We start from the raw sequence: 20,219 nt of genomic DNA on the forward strand, positions 1-20,219 counted from the left end.
TCTGCGGCCCCAGGAGAGAGGGGACCTGATGCAATGACGTCACTGATGAGTGCTCCAGAGGATGCACAGGTGGTTGTGAACATCCTAGGTCCTCAGGAGGGCTTCCTTGATGATGTTGACAAGGTCTGTTAGAGCTGGAATCTAGAGCAGGGGACAGGCAAGGTTTGGGGTGTTGCATATAAGCAGAGGCTGGTAGCCAGACCTGTATGCTTTCTGCAATCCTCAGGGAGGCAGGCTCAATGGCTGCTCTTCCCCTCAGCAAAATACACTGCCTGTGACTTCCACTTCCTAGGTGATCAAGCCTCCCCAACCCTTTAACAGATCTTGAATCTAACTTCAGGAAGGTCCCAAGATACTGAAAAGTCGCACTCCTCTCAAACACGCCCTTATACCCCTCTGGTAGCCATGGTCTGACTGGCTAGCACAGTGGTTCTCAACCTTCCTGACACTGCGACCCTTTAATACTACTCCTCATGTTGTGGTGACCCCCCAGCCATAAAATTATTCCTGTTGCTACTTCATAACTGTGATTTTGCTACTATTATGAATCAAAAACTATATCTGTGCTTTCTGGTGGTCTTAGGTGACCCCTGTGAAAGGTTGAGATCAGCTGGCCTCGTACATGAGGTAGGCTGCTCAATGCTCCTAGATAAGACAGTTGTGGAAAGTCATCAGAAAGGGACAGTAGCAAGGAGCCCCTGACCCTGTGCTTAGCTCCATGGTGTGTGGCAGAAGCCCAGCCCATGCACACAGACGTGAGAAGGGGGCAGTGTACATTCTGATGAGCCTTGTTTTAGTTTCCCCAGTAAAAAAAACACTGTTTTAAAAAGTTCTTTATTTTTGTTTTGATTTTGTTTTTGTTTTTTGCTCTTCTGGTCTCTTTGGCCTCGGTGGCAGAAGCAAGATGACAAAAGGGACGTCATCCTTTGGAAAGCGTCACAATATGATGCACATGTTGTGCCACCGCTGTGGCTCTAAGGCCTACCACCTCCAGATATTGACCTGTGGCAAATGTGGCTACCCTGCCAAGCACATGAGAAAGTATAACTGGAGTGCCAAGGCTAGGAGGCGAAACACCACCAGAACTGGGTGGATAAGGTGCCTAAAGATTGTCTAGTGAGGATTCAGACATGGATTCCATGAAGGAACACCACCTAAGCCCAAGAGGGCAGCTGCAGCTGCACCCACTTCATCTTGAGGATTTCAGTCAGTCATCACATAAATGCTCTGGGTTCAAAAAAAAAAGTTCATTCTTTTTTTATTATGGGTAAATGTGTGTATCCGCATGTGGGTTATGTTTGTGTGAATGCAGATACTGGAAGAGGCCAGAATAGGGTGTCCAAGGCTGGAGTTAGAGGGACGGGTGCTGGATTCAAAACTTGGGTCCTCTGAAAGAGCACGTGCTCTTAACTCCTGAGCCTTCTCTCCAGCCCCTAAACTACTTTTTTTTTTAAAGATAAGGTACCATTATGTTGCCCAGGTTGGTCTCAAACTAATGTGTCCAAGCAATCTTTTTGTCTCCTGTCATTGAGACTATAGGTGCATAGTCCTACACCTACCTAAAAAGACACTTCTTGTCACTGCGTACCAGGTGACATTGTAGAATCTCCCTTCATGCACCAAAGTGTGAAGATGTCATGGACCCACGGCCAGACTCAGAGATAGGACCTTGCATAGGTTTACTTCCCCAGTGACCACCACAACTTTCAGAACAACAGGGGCCATTCTTCATGAGTTCTAGAGAGAAAAGGGGTGCAAAGGGCAAAACTTCCTGCCCAGTGTCCAAAGGCTGAGCCTGCCCGTTTCCCCAGACCTTGTGGGCTGACATCAGGGACCCACTTCAGAGAGAGCCCAAAGCAGGGAGCCACTGAGCATGCGCAGTCCCCTCCCTACCCAGGACTGCTCCTTAGAAGTGTGGAGGGATCCTGCCGCTGCAACACTCATTCCTTTGCGCTTCATCAGACACTGAGCAGTCGGCAGGCTAAATTGCTGCTTCAGGCTGGATCTGCACTGGGCATGAGAACAGGCAGCAAGTAGACCAGGCCGCGGTGTTAAGGACGGAGTAAAGCCGGAAATCTCGGACATGTCACTGAGTGTTCCATGCCCTTAACTTCTCTGAGAGCCTGAGCAGGTACCACCTTGCCTTGCCATGAACTCTCCTTCAGGGCCAAGAGTCCCATCAAGCTTAACTCAGGATCGCAGCTTTACAGCCAGCCCTGCCCCACACGGCATTTGGAACAGCACTCAGAACATCTCCGCGAGAGTCCAGCTTCTATCTGTTACCCCCACGGTAAGTTTGGGGAGCATGTGTGTGCACAGAAATCCTGTCCCCAGTGCCGTCCCCGTCCCTGCTTTGACAGGAAGATAGAAAAGGTCTGAGCTTAGACGGAGGACCCTGGGCATCACTGAACTTCTCTAAGCTTTCCCTACAAAAAGTGGCTGAGAAAAGAGGGCAATGTCTTAATCACTGGAGGATCAGAAAGATGGGTGCTGCCCTGCCTTTGGTGTGACGTGTATTCTTTCCAGACATTGCCTAAATACACTGTGGAAGTATTCTAGGCAAGAAGGCATGCCCCACGGTCCTGGATTTGTGCAGGCCAGAGTGGGATGTTGGGGAGGACAATGAGCAGACCCCCCCTTCTCTCCCTGGGAGACATCCTCAATACCTGTACACCAACCTCACTGGACAGTGACCTCCAGCCAGTGAGCCTACCTAAGCTTTCTTTCTAGTGGAAAGTTTTTCTCCCTCTTTTGCCAGGTTTCAGTGTCAGCCCCCAGTTATGCTCCAAGGGTTGCAATTCTCCTTTGAGGCTTACTGTGGGGTGTCCATACAGTGGGAAGGCAGTACCCAGGAGCTGGCTCTACTGATGACTTAAGGTCACCCAAGCCGCGGCCCTGTTCTGCAGGCACACATTTGCCCTGCCAGGCTCCAGCAGGCAATCTGAGCCTTTCACCTTTCTCTTAGGAGCCCAGCACCTGCACATATATGGGTCTGCGGTTACATTTTGGAAGACCCCACTTTCACCTATTGGCTTGGCCATAGCTTTTCTTATACCTTAGTTTGCCCTTTGCCTTATCGGGAGCTTACTCTTCTTTTCCAGGGACACCTGTAGGTGATGTTCTCTCTCTCTCTCTTTCTCTCTCCACAGGCATCTGGACCTCAGGCTGCTGCCTGGGTCCCCTTCCCCACAGCTGATGTCCCAGAGCATGCTCACTATACCCTGGGTGCAGTGATCCTGCTGGTGGGGCTCACAGGCATGCTAGGCAATCTGACGGTCATCTACACCTTCTGCAGGTGCCTGGTTGGTGGGGGTGGGGTCAAGGGCACTGGGCATATCCAGCCATGTAGACAGGACAGAATACAAGGGCAAGAAAGGTCACTCAGCTCTGTCCGGGGCACCTTAGGATGGGCAGAGAAGCTAGGATCATACCTTTTATAGCATCCAGCCAAGGCATCAATTTCCACACTGATGGAGAGGGAAAAATGGCCCAGGGAACCTTGAATAGCACAGGCACGCCCACTGGGCCTCAAGCATAACCTCTGAGGCAGGCATTTACTCCTAGGACCTTCATTCTACCCTGCTCTCGGGCCACCCCTGTCATCCTCGGCCCCCAGGGAAATCCTCCCTCTTCCCTCTATCTTGAAGAGCATCCATGGACACTAGGATCCTCAAACCTTCAATAGCTACTCCGAGCATCCACCTTGGCTTCCCTCCCCACCTGTCTGCTGGCTTCTGGCGGAAACAGGCAGTGAGCACAGTGAGCACAGACTTCAGGCTCCACCACAGACTAGTGGAAGCACTGAGCCAGGCGTTTACCTTCCTTGAGCCCACACTTCATCTCTGACCCGTGGAACTGTGGCTTTCTCCTCGTCATACCTCCTCTTGTACGTACATCGCTTGGAAATGAATCCTGGCTTTGCAATGTACTGAGTTGTGATGGGGACCGAGTCCTCCTGTGAGTGAAGGCCTTAGGACTTCCATCTGGAAAATGGGAACCAGATGCCTCCTTAGGATCAAATATTAAGATGGATGGTGCTCGAGGAGGTTTGTGAAGGTGCCTGTCCTGTGGTCATGGCCATAAGATCTCGAGCCCTTTGCCACCTCAAGAGTGAACACTGAAGAGACAGTTAGGCTGAGCTGGCCAGGGCCAGACTGAGTGGCAGTGGTGCACGCCTGCAATCCAGCACTTAGGGAGGCAGAGGCAGGTGGATCTCTCTGAATTTGAGGCCAGCCTGGCCTACAAAGCAAAATCTGGGACAGGCTACACAAAGAAACCCTTTCTTGAAAAAACAAACAAACAAACAAAACAAAATGTGTCAGAGCTAATGGAAGGGGGAGACCAGAGGGACACTGTTGGGAGACTGTGACCAGAAAGGTTTGTCTAAGGAAACAGAGTGAGTCACACAGAAGGAATAATCCGGAGGGTGAGAAGAAAAAAATGGATGTGATGGAGAACCAGCCTTCTGGGCAGCACAGGTGTTTCTGGAGACACTCCCCTCTACTTCACTCTGAGGGGCCCACACTGGGAGATCTCTCAGCCCATACTATTGGTGGTACCTGCTGGACTGAGAGACAGGACTGTGGCTCGAGAGCTGCAGCCTGTGTGCATGCATATGGCGGGGGAAGGGCTGTGTGTGCACACCCGACATGTTTGTGTGCCCGTGTACATTTAGCATAGTAGCACGTGTGTATATGTGCATGCATGAATAGCTGAGGGCGAGGGAAGTCTCCTGTAGCCCCGGATATATTTGGAAGCACTCTCTGACTTCCTCTGACCTCACAGGAACAGAAGCCTGCGGACACCGGCAAACATGTTCATCATCAACCTCGCTGTCAGCGACTTCCTCATGTCATTCACTCAGGCCCCGGTCTTCTTTGCCAGCAGCCTCTATAAGAAGTGGATCTTTGGGGAGGCAGGTAGACACTTGGGGTTCCTTTTTTCCATAAGGAAGAAGGGGTCTTAACAGAGGGATGCCACAGCGGTGGAAGGTGGCCCAGATGAGGTGATCTCACTGGGCAAGAAGGCAGCACCCTGAATCCCATGATTGGCTGAAAAGGAAAGATGAGGTGCTGGTCGTGAGGCCTCTGCCAGCCTGGCCAGATGTGGCAAGCAAACAGGGTAGAGATGGCTTGGTCCTGCTTTCTGGGAGGTAGGGAAGGAACTGCGTGGATTTGCCCACAGGTTGCGAGTTCTATGCCTTCTGTGGGGCTGTCTTTGGCATCACTTCCATGATCACCCTGACAGCGATAGCCTTGGACCGCTTCCTGGTGATCACACGCCCACTGGCCACCATCGGGATGGGATCCAAAAGACGGACGGCAATCGTTCTGCTAGGCGTCTGGCTCTATGCCCTGGCCTGGAGTCTGCCACCCTTCTTTGGCTGGAGTAAGTGGGCTGGTGGAATTAGGGGGAGAGGGTCAGATAGGCTGAGAGAGAAAGTTTACAGGAAGGTTGGGTTGGACAGCTGGCAGACAGCCTCATGGACCACCTAATCTCAAGTCAGAAGGACATTCAGGGGCATCACTACCATTGGGGAGAAGCCCAGCATCCTTTACCGGACACTAGAGGGTCAGTCCAGGAGCCTATCATCAAACATGGCGGTAAGTGAGTGGGAACAAGAGAGGCTTGTTGGATGTTGAGTTTGGAGTGAGTCAGACCAGCCAAGAGGCAGGGTCTCAGCAGGCAGGACAAGCAACAAGACTTTAGCCCTTAGGGTCACAGCCGTGGGACTGCAGAGGGGTTAAGTCCAGTCAGTGCTAGACTGATGTCCCCGTTAGAACCAACGCGGGAGGCTCCCTTCACATCTCTCAGTTGCCGCCAGCTTCCTCAGTGCTGGGCAGTGTAGGCATGCAGCTGGGGACCAGGTTGTGCTCAGGAACCCCAAGCTCCACATTTGAAGCCCCTAGTGAACAAGTTACCCTACACAACACCCACAGCGAAGGCTGAGCCCCAGTCCCCCGCTCCCAGGTGCCTACGTACCTGAGGGGCTGCTGACCTCCTGCTCCTGGGACTACATGACCTTCACCCCCCGAGTGCGCGCCTACACCATGCTCCTCTTCTGCTTCGTCTTCTTCCTCCCCCTGCTCATCATCATCTGCTGCTACATCTTCATCTTCAGGGCCATCCGAGAGACAGGCCGGTGAGTGCGCCATGTAAGGCTGAACCAAAGGAGGGAGGGTCTGCCCATCAGACACCTTCAGATGCAGATAGGTTAAGACTAGTGAGTTCATGGACTTGTCGGGTGAGAGGGCACCTAGGAAAGTTCCCAGAGATGTGGTCCTCCTCTGAGGAGGGCTTAGAGACCGCAATCCTGGCAGAACCACAGGAGGGCAGCTGCAGCTCAGTTAAATGAGGAGTTTCTGACAGGTCAGAGCTGTCTGTGTGGGAAAGGATGACCTCCTCCCCTCTTCTGTGTTCCCAGAGAGGTCCTGGGGATGGGGCTCAGCCTTCGCTGTGGTGTTGTTTAGGGTAGCTTGCTCACTAGCGGCTTCACATGTGGAGCTTGGGGTCCCTAAGCACAACCTGGCCCACAGCAAGTTGTGACCCTGGTACTTGCTACCTACGACCCAGATGCAACCTTTTTAGGGCCTGCGAGGGCTGCGGTGAATCCCCTCTGCGGCGGAGGCAGTGGCAGCGTCTGCAGAGCGAGTGGAAAATGGCCAAGATCGCACTGATCGTCATCCTCCTCTTCGTGTTATCCTGGGCTCCCTACTCCACGGTGGCCCTGGTGGCCTTTGCTGGGTGAGCAGGAGCCGTAGAGGTGGTATAGGGGCTGAAGGCACAGGTCCAAGTAGCCTTTCCCTCCAGCCTGACTCAAGCCAGGCAGCCTGACACCCTAGGTCCAGCTTTACAGCATTACCCTCTCCCCCCCCCCCCCCGTGTGACATGCCTCACCCCACTAGGCTTGCCCAGTCCCTGGAAGCATCAGGGATTTATTGGGGGAGCTCTGGCTACACATAGGTAGTTTGGGAACCTCCCATCTCCTAGGGAACCTAAAGTTTGGGTTCCCCCTTAGCCTGAGCCACAGGCACACAGCCAAGGTTGTGCTGCTTTGGAATAGACTTCTAAGTGGTACCCTCTAGTGCCATCTGCGCCCTGAGTCTGGTAACCATGGAACCTTTAGCAGCATGGGTGTGGGCCAGGTTTCCAAAGCATTTTCGTGAGAATGAGATTGTGGTACTTTGAGCTATTGAGGAACCAATCTTCTTGAGTGGTAATGCAGCCTCCTCTAGGGGCCTACCAGAAGTTTCTCTAGGACATCCAAGGGGGGCAGTGTACAATAAGATGGGGTGAGGGTTTGGCTGCATTGCAGGTAGGATCTGAAGACCAGGGACAATTGAGTGGCATAGAGAGGTATTGGCAGCCACACAGGTTCTAAGGGACAGTGGGACTTACTACCCTAACCCCCACAGACATGGCATATCTCCCTTCCTGAGCTCTGCCTTCAACCATTTTTAGTGCTTTTCCTACCCACCTTAAACCAGAATTTTCAGTGGCACTACCAGTCTCTTGCTACGGTGCTGGCTTGGCTGTGTTGGTTTTGACTGGGCTGGCATTGGTTTAGTTTGGGCCTTGGGAGGGTCAGCCACAGAGACAACTAGGGGTATGAATAGGGGACCCTACAACTTCTCTGTCCTAGGTACTCTCACATCCTGACGCCCTACATGAGCTCAGTGCCAGCCGTCATTGCCAAGGCTTCTGCCATCCACAACCCCATCGTTTATGCCATCACTCACCCCAAGTACAGGTGTGTGACCTCCTCCAGACCTCCAAGCCCACCTAGGGGCATGGAGGGCCTGGGTCTCCAGATGAAGGCACAGCTTATCTGTCTCTCGGATCTCTCATGTGTGTAGTAGCCAGGGGTCACGAGCACCTTGGTGTAGCTAGAAATGCTGCGAAGGGCCTACAGTTGGCATGCCTCTTCTTCTTTCCCAGCATTCCACAAAAGCATCAGTGGCTACTTGAGTGGAAGCCAGTCCTAGTTACACAGCTATGTCTAAGGCAGCCGGGATGGCTCATTAACAGCACATCCTGTACAAAGGCAGGCCCCCATGACATCCTGCAAAGACCCCAGCAGAATGACCTTGCTTCCACAAAGAGCCTTGGCAGCGTACTGGCATAATGTGGTCAGCCTCATACTCTATAAGAAGAAGGAGAGCAAGGCATTGCTGTGGGCCAGGCCCTCGGAGCTGTTTTCAGCTTGGTGATGTCCAACACTTGCTAATCTCCTGATGCAGGCCTCAGTCAGTCTAGCCTACAGTACCAAGGTTTTGCCCATGGCACCCGCTCCCAGAGATGTCTCCTAGGGCAACCGTGTTAGGATTTGAAGTGATGTCTAGTTGGTTGGACCCACTATCCTGAGGCTCTCCCGCTGTGTCCACCATCCCCTGTTCTGTTGTTAATCCCATCAGCTCTGAGAGCCTAGCTGTTGATCGGTGCCCATCACCAGCATCTGTCTGCTCACCAGCTGTGACCCTGCCTGAGTCTGTTCTTTTCTTTTCTTTTCTTTTCTTTTCTTTCTTTTTTTGGTTTTTCGAGACAGGGTTTCTCTGTGTATCCTTGACTGTCCTGGACTCGCTTTGTCGACCAGGCTGGCCTCGAACTCACAGAGATCCGCCTGTCTCTGCCTCCCAAGTGCTGGGATTAAAGGTGTGCGCCACCACCGCCCAGCTGCATGAGTCTGTTCTTTCCTTCTCCATTTTATGTCCCTTCACCCTAATCAGACATGTGACTCCTACAGAGTGGCCATTGCCCAGCACCTGCCCTGCCTTGGGGTACTTCTTGGAGTGTCAGGCCAGCGCAGCCGCCCCTCCCTCAGCTACCGCTCCACCCATCGCTCCACACTGAGCAGCCAGTCCTCTGACCTCAGCTGGATCTCCGGACGGAAACGACAAGAGTCCCTGGGTTCTGAGAGTGAGGTGGTAAGAAGGCTGGACGCCCCCGCCCCCCATTGACTGGCACCTCACCTGTCTTTTCCCAACCAGCCCTGGGGACCTGGGCCTAGTTGGCAGAACCACACGTTACACTGAGGGGCACCCCATTCACCTCTTCTAGCCTCAAGGGCATCACCCTCTGTGACAAGCAGGAATAGCCAGGACAGAGAAGTGATGGGTGGTCTGAAGTCACCCAGTAGCAGTACAGTCTAAACATGGGTTTTCCAAGTCACCTCTCTCTCCATAGCAAGAGCTGGCCCAGGGTCCCTGTTCCTTAGCATTAAATCACCATTTTACATGAGGTGTGAAGTGCTACAAGCTACAGGAAAGGAGATGGGCACTAGCTTGAGCTCAGACCTAGCTTCAAGCCTCAACCCACCAACACCCTCACTGTGTATCCGAGAGCCAGCATGGTGGTTGGTTTGGTTAGCTGTCTTCCACTGCTCTGTCCCCGAGGCTAAGCTGCAGAGATGGCAGGGGTCGCTTCTCTAAGCCACTAGTAGAAAATGAGGGGTCTGTCTCATTTGCTAAGAGAAGCCTTGGCCCTCATGAAGGCCACCTATCTAAGTACCCACCCACACGCTTAAGCAGGCAAACGCTCCTCACAGGTATGTACTCTTTTTGGGGCTTTTTGATGAGCATCACTTTGCAAATGATGTCATGGTTCTCCCTCAGTAAATACCTATGTAGAGGCTGGAGGGGAGGAGGTATGAATATGCTGTAAGTAAGCTGTCTCTCTCGCCTCCAAGTTGCCCTCCCACCCCTACCCCCAGGGCTGGACAGACACAGAAGCAACAGCTGCCTGGGAAGCTGCCCAACAAGCAAGTGGACAATCCTTCTGCAGCCAGGACCTGGAAGATGGGGAAGTCAAGGCTCCTTCCAGCCCCCAGGTATAGAAATCCAAGACTCTCAAAGTGCCAGGACCCAGTACCTGCCAATCTTTGAAGGGTAGGAAGCCAGGCCAAGTAGCCTAAGGGATGGCCAGAGAGGCAGGCTTGCTGTGTGAACAGGCCTCTCAGAATCACCCCCCTCCGTACATCCCAATTTCCCCTTGCTTACCTAGAGGGCTCTGTGACTCCCAGATATCCCTAGCAGGGCCCGAGTATGGTCTGTGACTGGGGGAGTATCTACATGCGACTGTGTAACTCTGTGTGCATGAAGTAGCCATGTTAGACCATGACAAATGCGTGACTAATTGTATGTGCTCATGAAGCTAAGTGATCTACCACAGGGAACAACCTCATGTGCGTGTGGACCATGTTGCGGGCATATGCTCCCTGTCACTGTGATGCCTCTGTGTTGTGTGCGTGACAGGGTGTGGATGGTATGCACCTTTCTGTGTGATTTCAATGCTGGAAATACCTGGGGCGGGGGAGGGCGCAGGTGGGGTGCAAGCAGTGGCCGTGCTCACTGCCAATACCCTGAGCTCAAGATGTCACCCAGAATACTTGTGGCTATTAAAAGAAGGCCAGCTGTCAAGCCCAGTGCCTATGGAATGGAATGCTGATGGTGATTAGAGAAGGCCATATTTTGGAACGCTGGAAATGCCATGAGCGCAGGCGCCCAGGCAGCCCCTCCCTCCCGTTCAGCTGACAGCTCCCCCACCCTCCTCTCTCTTATGCTGCAACCCCTATCAGCCACTGGGTATTCTAAGGCTCCCTTGGCCACTTTGGGATCATAGGTGTGTCTTGCCTTCGTTCCTTCCTTCACGCTGCAGTTGGGGAGCTCTTGTCCCCCTATATTATATCCCAGGTACTATGTACAACCACAGAGGCCAGGGCGGAAGTCTGACAGTGGCCAGGAAGTGGTTGAAGACATAACGTCCATCCTGGATGGAGGGACAACTAGCAGGAGGGGCTTTGGGCATGGAGGGCCAAGCATCAGCAGTTGCCGAACGCAAGTGATAAGCGCTACCGTCAAGTTACAAGAACACAGAGGGGAAGAGGAGCTGTCTACATAAACATCCTGTGTGAACACAGCGGGGCTCTGGAGAAGGAACTTGGTGTCCTGGGACTCTGGGTGTGTGTGTGTGTGTGTGTGTGTGTGTGTGTGTGTGTGTGTGTGTGTGTGTGTGTGTGTGTGTGTAAGAGGCGGGTGAGAGGGAGAGAGAAGAGGCAGAGAGGATGAGGGAGGGCAAAGAGGGAGGGAGGAGGAGAGAGAGGGAGGAAGACTGACTTGGGAGCATCCAAAGAGACCTTGGGAATAACACTGGGCTAGAGAGAAAGAGGGGCGGGAGATGGCAGGTGCGGTGATCTGGGTAGGGGTCTCCAGACCCTGAGGAACACAGAGCCAGGGAAGGGCCTGACCACCCTTGCGATATAGCTAGGCCCTTCTGATGTGCCCCAGGGATGCTGTGGTGGGTATGGCAAGCCTGTGAGGTGTACTGGTGCTATGGGGCAGGAAAAGGGCAAGTAGATTAAGGCCACAGGGATAAAGGGGTTGGCAGGCCTCGCACACATCTGGGATTGCAGAGGAAAGATGAACTGGCGTGGGGGTGGGGCATAAGTCTGAACCTCAGAAGTCCAAGAGCCTGAGGATACCCCTAGGATTACCCTGAAAACAGCCTATGCTTTTGCTGGTTCCTTCTCTGAGGTGCGAGCCTTGAGAAGGTCCACCCCCCCCACCCCCCGCCCACCCTTGACCACAGCCTGGCCCTTCTACACAATTGCCTTCAGCTGTCAGGGTTCTTAAATGTAAAGAGGTATTAAAAGGCTGCCCCTGGGAGACACTCCTAGAGATGAGCAGACCTGTGTTGCTTATTTTCAGACCAAGAGACAGCTCCCCAGCCTGGACTTTGAAATGTAGGATGCCCACCAGCCCTCCCTTTCTTCTGGTACTTGCCCAGCCCCATTACCTCCCCATCACATGCACAGACACCAGGATTATCTCACAATCCTAGACTCACTGAAGGTGTTCCTGTCATTTGTGCTACACCGGGGATATACGTGTTTGGCACCATCCCACACCGTGAAACTCCTGCCTTGAAGCATGGTCCGCTCCACTCAGTTCAACACCCACACCTGGGCTCCGCCTGAGGCATGGACCCAGGCTCGCCTGCTTCACTTCCAGCAGCTACCGCCTCTCCTCAGGACACTGTATGCTGCGATTGTCCAGAAAATGACAATAGCGACGGCACCGGGGAACACATCATTTATTTATGAGCCAAGCATCTTGGCCAGCCTTTGTGGCCAGGACGGGCATCTCATTGGTTCAGAAAGCTCATCCCTGCGTCCCCTGCTGCCAGTGGTCAAAAGTTGATGCCAGACTTTGTGCACTAGAAATATCTCTCTGCCGCTAGCTCTCCCTTAGCATTCACACCGTGGCCCACACTCACATGTCCATGGCCACTGGCAGGCACACAGCTACCTGTCTGCATGCACACTGAGCACATGTGTGCACACCCAACCCTTACTGCTTGTTTCATGTCAGGGCCTTCTAAGTCCCATCTGGATGTGGATCTGACAGGACACAGGAAAATAAAACACGGTCTCTTGTGGTAAACACGTCTACTGGTGCCGAATGCCTCTATCAGCTTCTTCTTCCCTTCCTTAGATTGGCAGCTTGCGCACTCTCACTCCTGAAAACACATGGCAAACTATAATGGGAACAAAATAGAGGCGGGACAAAGGCCGGTATAGCCCATCCACCCCTCCCCAGTGACGTGTGGAGCTCTGCCCAGCCCATGGGTACCAGCTGCTCTCCAACTGGCTTTGAATCTCCCAGGGGAGGCAGACGGAGGCTGGCCTTTGCCTTTAAGAGCATCTCCCTACCCTCCCACCCCCACCCCCACTTCCCCTCCCCACTCCACCCCCACCCTGCCCTTTAACTAGAAGCAAGTGCCTGAGTCCAGAGAAAGAGCCTTCAGCTCCAGGTACAGCATTGCTGAGGGTCCAGGGCCAGGGTCGGTCCTCTCTTTCTGGTTATGTTATGTGGCTGGATCTTCCCCAGCTGGGAAGGACAGATAGCCCTGGGGAATAAGGATAGAGTTAGGGATGGGTGGGACTGCACAGAGGACAGGATGGGAGAAGGATGCGGGCGGGGGTGGGGGGGGTGGGGTGGGGTGGGGTGGGGTGGGGTGGGGGGGTGAGGTGCTGGCCTCCTAACCCATGAAGGAGGAGTTGCATGGGACAGGAACAAAGAACTGGTGTAACGGAACAAAAGAGCATAAGTCCTTCCCTGGACTCTTCCACTTGCTATTTTTGTGACCTCGGGCAAATTACCAAGAGACCCTGTACATCAGCAATGTGTGTGCCAGGCCTGGGGTGTGAGGCCAGAGTTCTGGCAGCTAAGAAATTACTCATTCCTAGGCCTGCATAGAGTCAGTCTTCCGGGCTAGTGTCTTTGAGAGGGTCAGCAAGAAGCCCACCCGCCACCTTCCCTGAACCTCAGTTTCGCGAGCTGGGGAGCCAGAGTGAACCTCCATCTATCTCCAGACCACATGAAAGCTGAAGTCTGTCTTAGGGGAGGGGGAGCATCTAGGGATGTGTTAACCCAAATGTCATGCTGGTTAAAGCTCAGCATGGCCTTCAGGGTCCCCAGGTCCCCACCCAGACTGAGCCCACGGTGTCTGTGGTATAGGCCAAACATGCCATGCATACTCCCTTCCCTGCCCCTCCTGGCTCTGTGTCCCAGCAGCTGAACAAGTGGTACTTCTCCCCTACCCCCATGTCATTCCTGCGCAAAGGGCATGGAGCCTGGCGCGCAGTGCTGGCAGCTGTAGCTTTCCATGCTACCGTCAAGTTTTCCAGGGCACAGATGAGCCAGGAGAGCCAGGAATAACCGCTTGGGCCCCAGAGGGTCTAAAGGGGTGGACAAGCACAGACCTGGCCTTAGACCCTTTTTCTGGGGGGGGGGGTCAAACAGCACCCCCTGCTCCAGGCCAGGGCTTTGGAAGATAACCATAGTCACTGGGAGCCCCTTATCTAATGGGAGTCTGCCCCCCTTCCCCCCAATGAGCTCAGGTTCCTCTGGGACCTGAGTCTATTCCCTGTGTGACCTTGGAGAATATATTTAATGTACTTCTCTGAGCCCTGGCTTTTATAATCCAAGGTGGCAGCCTCTTAGGACCCCGTGGAAACTGGTGTGAAGGGCCTTCTTCTGAACTTGGCCATGTTCAAAGCCCTGCCATTACGTGCTCACTTTCATGTCTGGAACCATAAAAGAGACCCAGGAGCCAATCAGCACTCTTCTAAACTGAAGCAGGTTTTTTTTTTCTTTTTTCTTTTCTCCAGACCTGTTGGAGGCTAAGCTAAGTCCAAGGCCCCACAGTGGACAAGGGGCCAACTTGTGATCTTTATCAGGGACAACAGAATAGCAGAACCCGTACCCAGAGGAGGGTACAAAGTGGACCCACTGACTAGAACAAGGGTGCATAAGCTCTGCCGAGGGTACAAGGGAGGCCAGCCCTCCATGCCTGCTCCTTGCGGATAGGTGTTATGGGTGCCTGACACCCCTCCCCAGGGGCTATATTAGCTGCGTGAGTCATGGTGGACTGGCTGGGAGGCCACAGGCAGGCGGGCCCAGTGTAGGGTTACAGTCCATTTATGGGCTCAGCAAGGGCAGATATCAGTGTCGATGGCATTCCCTTCTAGCTATTCTTAGGAGCCTCCCAGGAGGAGCCTTGCACAGCCTGGCCAGGGAGCAAGGGACACAGCAGGCAAGGCCAAGGGGTTGGGGGTCGAGGGCCAGGAGCAGAGATAATGGGCTGGGAAGACCGGCTGCATAAATGTCCTCTCACCTGACTCTTTGTACTCTTCGTCTGCAGAGGAAGCCGCAGCTGCCAGCACCAGTATGTCTTACAGTGTGACTCTGACAGGGCCTGGGCCCTGGGGCTTCCGTCTGCAGGGCGGCAAGGACTTCAACATGCCCCTCACTATCTCTCGGGTAAGTGGACAATGCCCACAGCCTCGTTCCCAGAGGGGCAGGGCATTCTTGGAAGAGGGCATGCTCATGCCCATCTGTCTGTCAGTCAGTCTGTCTGTCTTCCCCAGGGCTCTTGGAAAGCAGAGCCTGCCCTTTTCCTGGTCTTAAGCCTAGGTCTGGATTGGTCTCCTGATCTTGGCCACAGCTGAATTTGCTCACCCCTGCTTGTTCCCAGGACTGCCCGTCTAAGCAAGATGTCATGGGCAAATAGCTGGCACTCGGAGCTGAGAAGGAAGTGCTGAGTTTGCAGGTTGGGTAGGTTGGTGGGCAGAGAGTGCGGGACCTTCCTAAGCCCTTCGCCATCAGGGTAGGCTTGGGGTGTTCCCGAGCTTGGGATCCCGTCCCCCCCAAAAGCAGATGGCTGCGTAAGAAAGAGCATTCCTAGCGTAAGGAAGGCAGGTGACAGGCAGGTAGATGGACAGTGTTGTCCATATTGCCCTATTGTCATGCTATAAGTCCAGGCTAGACCAGTTGCTTGCCTCCAGTGTCCACTATTTCCCAGGCAAGACACCAGTCTCTCCTCCCCTGGCCACATTGGGCCTGACAGGGACCTCAAGTCATCTGGCTCTTGGGCTGGCTTGTCTTCCTCACCTGAGGAAGGACTGCCTGCCTCACAGCTTTGCCCTTTCCAGGCTGGGAAAATGGCCCCTGGGTCCTGTAGTATACAGTAAGAAACAGAACTGTCCAGGAGAAATGGCACCGAACATCAGGGTTTGTGGGGGCAGCTTCTGTTGAGTTTGGAGAACCTGAGGCCCAGAGAGGTCAGAAAGTAGACATGCTTGAAGGGAACTGAGGAGCGGCCTCAAGGCCTGCTGTAGTCCCAGCTCCTAGGCCACAGCCTGGTGCTGTTTGCTCAGTGTTTGTTAAGATAAGGACACCCTACACCTCCTGGTAGATCTGGGACTGAAGACCCTGTGGCTTAAGGTGACTGAGAGGCATACAGAGAAGAAATGTAAGTTGCTTGGTGGCTGAGGCCCTGGCAAGGCTGATCTGGACTTACGGAGCAGAGTTAGACTCCAGGATGGAGTTGGAGGATGGACTCAGGTATAAACTGGATTGTTATTTTTTTCCATAGAGTGCCTTGGACCTGGGGCTAGCACTCAGTGATAGTGGAGAATTCTGGAAAGTGCTTGACAGAGAGGCAGAGTCCAATACTGCCTCTGAATCAGACTTGGTCCTCAGGTCACTTTTTTTTTTTTTTAGTTTTTTTAAAAAAAGATTTATTTATTAATATGTATACAGTGCTCTGCCTGCATGTACACCTGTAGGCCAGAAGGCATCAGATCACATTATAGATGATTGTGAGCCACCATGTGGTTGCTGGGAATTGAACTCAGGACCTCTGGAGGAGCAGTCAGTGTCCTTAGCTTCTGAGCCGTCTCTCCAGCCCTTTTTAAAGTTCTTTTTGTTTTGTTTTGTTTTAGGGTTTTTGTTTTGTTTTGTTTTGCTTTGTTTTTGAGATAGGATTTCTCTGTGTAACAGTTCTGGCTATCCTGGACTCGCTTTTGTAGGCCAGGCTGGCCTCGAACTCACAGCAATCCATCTGCTTCTGCCTCCCAAGTGCTGGGATTAAAGGTGTGCACCACCATGCCTAGCTCCTCAGGTCACTTTTAAGCGAGGCCTTTGCTGTGTGTGTTGGGGGTAGGGTGGGGGAGGGTTGCCCTTCACCTCTCAGCTGCAGACCTGAAGTCTCTGCCCTTCCGACCTACTGCCCTGAAAACCACAGGGCCCCTTATTAAGGGGACACCCTAAACCATGTACATCTTACTTGATGATGTGGTGACATGTAGGCATGTGAGTCCAGTGGCTACCCCCAATCCAGGCTCTGCACAGCTCTGCTCCCTGTGGCTATAGGTTCCCTCTCTGTATAATAAGAGAGGACCTCTCCCAACATTTTCATATGCCTTTGGCCTCCTGTGCCTAAGACTGAGCCCACATTCCCCAAGCCCACCCCAAGGCTTGCCGCTCTGTCTTGTGGGAACAAATTCATCTCCAGGATCAGTGGTACCCAGGAAAGCCAATGACCTCACTCAGGACCTATGCACCACCTGGCCCCGGATGGCCAAGGCTTAAATGGCAGCACGGAGGCTTAAAGCTAGACAGCAGGACGAATGTCCTCATTCAAAGAGGGGGTGTGTTGGGGTGTGCTGGAAACTAATGCTAGGGAGACTTAAAAATAGAAGCCAGGGCCCTGGGGGCATTGGCTCATTTCTGTTACACATCTCAAATCAACTGGAGCAGGGTGGACAGTGCCATAGTGTTTAGGTCTTGCAGGCTCCTGAAAAAACACAGCTTGTGGGCCACAGACACAGTGGCTTTAGCATCCCAGTTTTGGGCATTCCAGGCCCAGTGCTGATGGCAAGGCAGACACCATGAACACTAGGCCGGTGGCATTTGCTGCTGAGGTTCACAGGCCTCTTGTGTACCAGAAACAGTCTGGCTCACAGAGACACAAGGCCAAGATGTGTCTTCATCACTTCCCCGCTCCCAGGCACAGTCACTACAGTTGTGAAGTCTGGGGTTGCCAATCCAGAGCCTGGCAAACAAAGGCTTGTACGGGATGGTGATGCCCACAGGTAGCACTCACACGTCCTGGCATGGCCTAATTCCTTCCCATGGTCCTTTGCCTGCCAGACTAGGCGCTAGTGGAAGCTGATGTCTCTCCAAAACAGGTATAGACTCCTCCCCCACCAGGAAAAACAGCTGCCACCTGCCTGCTGGGTGACAGCTTAGGTCCCCACTCTACCTGTGGCCTCCACATGGGTACTATGGCATTAACCTGAGCAGAAGACTCCTAAGACCTTCTTTCAGTGAGTCTGATCATAAGAATTCACAGACATGGGGCTCAAGAGGGACAGTCTAGGGTGGAGGGCAAAGGCCTTTATTTATCCTGGACAGGTGCAGAGAGGCAGGCCTGCAACCTGAGCTGCCCTCTCACCCTCCCCTTTGCCACCTTAGCCAACTCTCCAGGAAGCAGAATTGAGCAGAATTGAGGGAGCCGGATTACAGGCCTTTCCCTCACCAGGGCCCCTGCCTCTGGCCACACACTGGGGCAAGGTAGGGACCCTTCCCTCTTCATGGCTATAGCTCTCTCCAGCCTAAGAAAGGCAAGTGTCCTGCTGCTTCTACATCTCTCTGCTGTGTCGCCTTTAGCACAGCCTCGGTTGTCTCACCTATAAAACAGGGACAGTGATGTCCACATTTGTGAGGTCCAAAGTGTGGTAATGAGGCCGACTACGAGGCTAGTGTGTGAAGGGGCCGTGGGCTGGGTTAGACCTGCCTGCTTTTCGGAAGGCCTCGGCCTCCATCGCACCTGGCAGGCTTGCCTGGGCCACGGTCCAGAGGCCTTCTGCCTCTCCTTCGATTTCAGTTTCAGTATTATTGAACCCTCCCAGCTGAGGTGGTGACAGTGAGAACAGAGGACCCTTGGGAAGAGAACGGAGGACAGCCTGAGACTATTCTGGGGTGGCTGTGCTGGCAGTTTCTGGAATTTCCAGGCCCCTGGAGCTCAGCATCTTGAGCTGTTCTCGGCAGCGCCTATCAGTGCTGACAGGCCATGCTGTTTATAGCCCTGCTGAAGGTCAGGCTACCACCCATCTAGCTATCCAGCAGGGGAAGATAAGGGACCGTCAGAGCTGAAAGACTGCATTCTTAGAGATGCAGGCCAGGCCCTCCTGTGACCCCCTTGAAGGCCCCCGAGGAAGCAGATCAGAGGCCCACTAGGTCATGAGAGGGGTTACCTGTAGGTCCCTGAACCAGGACACAAGCCAAGGGCAACTTTATGGGCAGACGGGAATAGGGCCAGATGCTGTGGGGAGTCAGGAGACTATGGGGACAGCCGGTGTGAGGAGTACTTAGGCACCAGGGACAGGAGGAAATTGCGCAGCTGTGGAGACCCTACAGTCCTTATGGCTAGTCTTAGTCTTCCCATTCCAGAAAAAACATTCTCTACCCTGCTGCAGCCAGGATTCTGCTCTCATAGGAACCATCCTTGAAGGCACAAAGCACATTTTCCAGGGCCAAGTGCCCACCAGAACACTGACAATTTGTTGGGAGAAACAGAAAGGAATAAGGAGGAGACCTGGAGAAACAGAAGAGGACCCTCTCTTACACACACACACACACACCCACACCCAACTCACACACGCACACACACACACACACACACACACACACACACACACACACACAGAGCATTGGAATGTGTAGACAATTAGATGCCGAGGCTAGGTGTATGAATGTGTGAGGGATAAATTAAAGGAGCCTGGTCACTTCTTAGGGGAACTCTGAGAGCACAGAAGGGAGAGAAGTGAAATATTAGCTATTTGGACAAACAAAGCAGGCCATCAGAAAGCCTGGCTTATTTATGCACCAGGGTTGGAATGGAGATTGAGGTTACTGGGAGAAAGAAGTTTCCAGAAAAAGAATGAGGATTGGGGCAAGGCTCCAAGGGAGGCCAATGGGAAAAGAGCCAGCCTGGCACCTGATCATTTAATCCCAAAGAGTTAAAATGCGTTTAGGACTCTGGGGGTGGGGGTGGGGGGGTGGGGGGGGGCGGGGAGGATCCCTGCCAGGCCTCAAAGAAGGCACTGGGAAGGTTCCATGCCTTTTAGGCCTGTTACCTGCCCTTAGCTGGCCCTACCACACCCGGCAAGTCACATGGAGAAGGAAGGCAGGGCCCATGTGTTTCTGAATATGAGGAGGGATGCTAAAGACCTCTGCAGAGCCCAGGTGCCCACAGGTACCCACTGCACGGCACCTTGTGTCCCTGGGGCCATGGAATTCCTGCCATTCTGCCACACCCTTCTAGGAACAGTAGACTACTCAGGACTGACCCCTTGCCTTCCACTTTCTATCGACTCTGAATCTTGTTTCTCATAGAACCTGGGGTACAGTCATACCGATCACATACCTGCTGTCCCCCAGTACTATCTGCAACTCTTCTGGAGCTTCTAGGGAGAAAAAGGTCTAAGGTCAGCACTTGTGCTCTTTTAGATTGGAGATTTATCCCAAAACCGTCTCATCTGTGCAGCATCCTTGTGTCACACCCATTTAATAATGTAATCCTCACAAAAGTGCTGGAGAGAAAGGCCTTACTCTGCCCGCTGGGCAATCACTGTGACGTGTGAAGTTCCAACCAAAGCAAGCTTAAGTTAATCCATTCCACTATCTGCATACTTTCTCCTCTGATCCCTTCCTCCTAGGCACACTCGTAGCCATGACGTCAGCTACCCTTGTGCTACCTCTAAAGAGTGAGTTGGGCCTTGCAGATCACATGGGTCCTCTTGATCATCATCATGGCATTTGTTTCTCTATTATCCTTTCCTGGCTTATACATTTGAGGTCTAGAAGAGGAATGTT

The 20,219-nt window shown here is 53.2% G+C and overlaps 3 protein-coding genes across 6 annotated transcripts in view; all 3 read left to right on the plus strand.

Moving 5' to 3' along the window:
- Window positions 1–898: 898 nt before the first annotated feature.
- Window positions 899–1,198, plus strand: LOC311605267 (large ribosomal subunit protein eL37-like; the record flags this gene model as incomplete). Its single annotated transcript, XM_084795692.1, is given in 3 exon segments — window positions 899–1,114; window positions 1,117–1,121; window positions 1,123–1,198. Coding segments are annotated over 3 exon segments (291 nt in total). The 5' UTR covers window positions 899–904.
- A 940-nt stretch (window positions 1,199–2,138) lies between these two features.
- OPN4 (opsin 4) lies at window positions 2,139–12,424 on the plus strand. Its single transcript, XM_084797069.1, has 10 exons — window positions 2,139–2,290; window positions 3,150–3,331; window positions 4,786–4,919; window positions 5,185–5,388; window positions 5,971–6,142; window positions 6,574–6,744; window positions 7,643–7,750; window positions 8,744–8,924; window positions 9,710–9,826; window positions 11,703–12,424. Exons 1-10 carry the CDS (start codon window positions 2,150–2,152, stop codon window positions 11,739–11,741), a joined length of 1,449 nt encoding a protein of 482 aa, XP_084653195.1. The 5' UTR covers window positions 2,139–2,149; the 3' UTR covers window positions 11,742–12,424.
- A 2,069-nt stretch (window positions 12,425–14,493) lies between these two features.
- Window positions 14,494–20,219, plus strand: part of LDB3 (LIM domain binding 3) — a 61,543-nt gene continuing 55,817 nt past the window's right edge. For all 4 annotated transcript variants that reach the window (XM_084796824.1, XM_084796825.1, XM_084796826.1 and 1 more), the window contains exons 1-2: window positions 14,494–14,592; window positions 14,701–14,819. In XM_084796824.1, the coding sequence (XP_084652950.1) occupies window positions 14,727–14,819 (93 nt within the window). In that variant the 5' untranslated portion in view covers window positions 14,494–14,592; window positions 14,701–14,726. The remainder of the gene's footprint in view (window positions 14,593–14,700; window positions 14,820–20,219) is intronic.

Source organism: Acomys minous (genome assembly GCF_964271855.1).
Source record: "Acomys minous genome assembly, chromosome: 9".
Lineage (NCBI taxonomy): Eukaryota > Metazoa > Chordata > Mammalia > Rodentia > Muridae > Acomys > Acomys minous.

Excerpts from the sequence above, each read along its gene's own strand:
- OPN4 (XM_084797069.1), top strand. The coding sequence starts at position 2,150 with ATGAACTCTCCTTCAGGGCCAAGAGTCCCATCAAGCTTAACTCAGGAT. Across the intron at positions 6,143-6,573 it reads GCCATCCGAGAGACAGGCCG|ATGCAACCTTTTTAGGGCCT; the intron begins GTGAGTGCGCCA and ends CCTACGACCCAG. Across the intron at positions 9,827-11,702 it reads AGGCTCCTTCCAGCCCCCAG|ACCAAGAGACAGCTCCCCAG; the intron begins GTATAGAAATCC and ends GCTTATTTTCAG.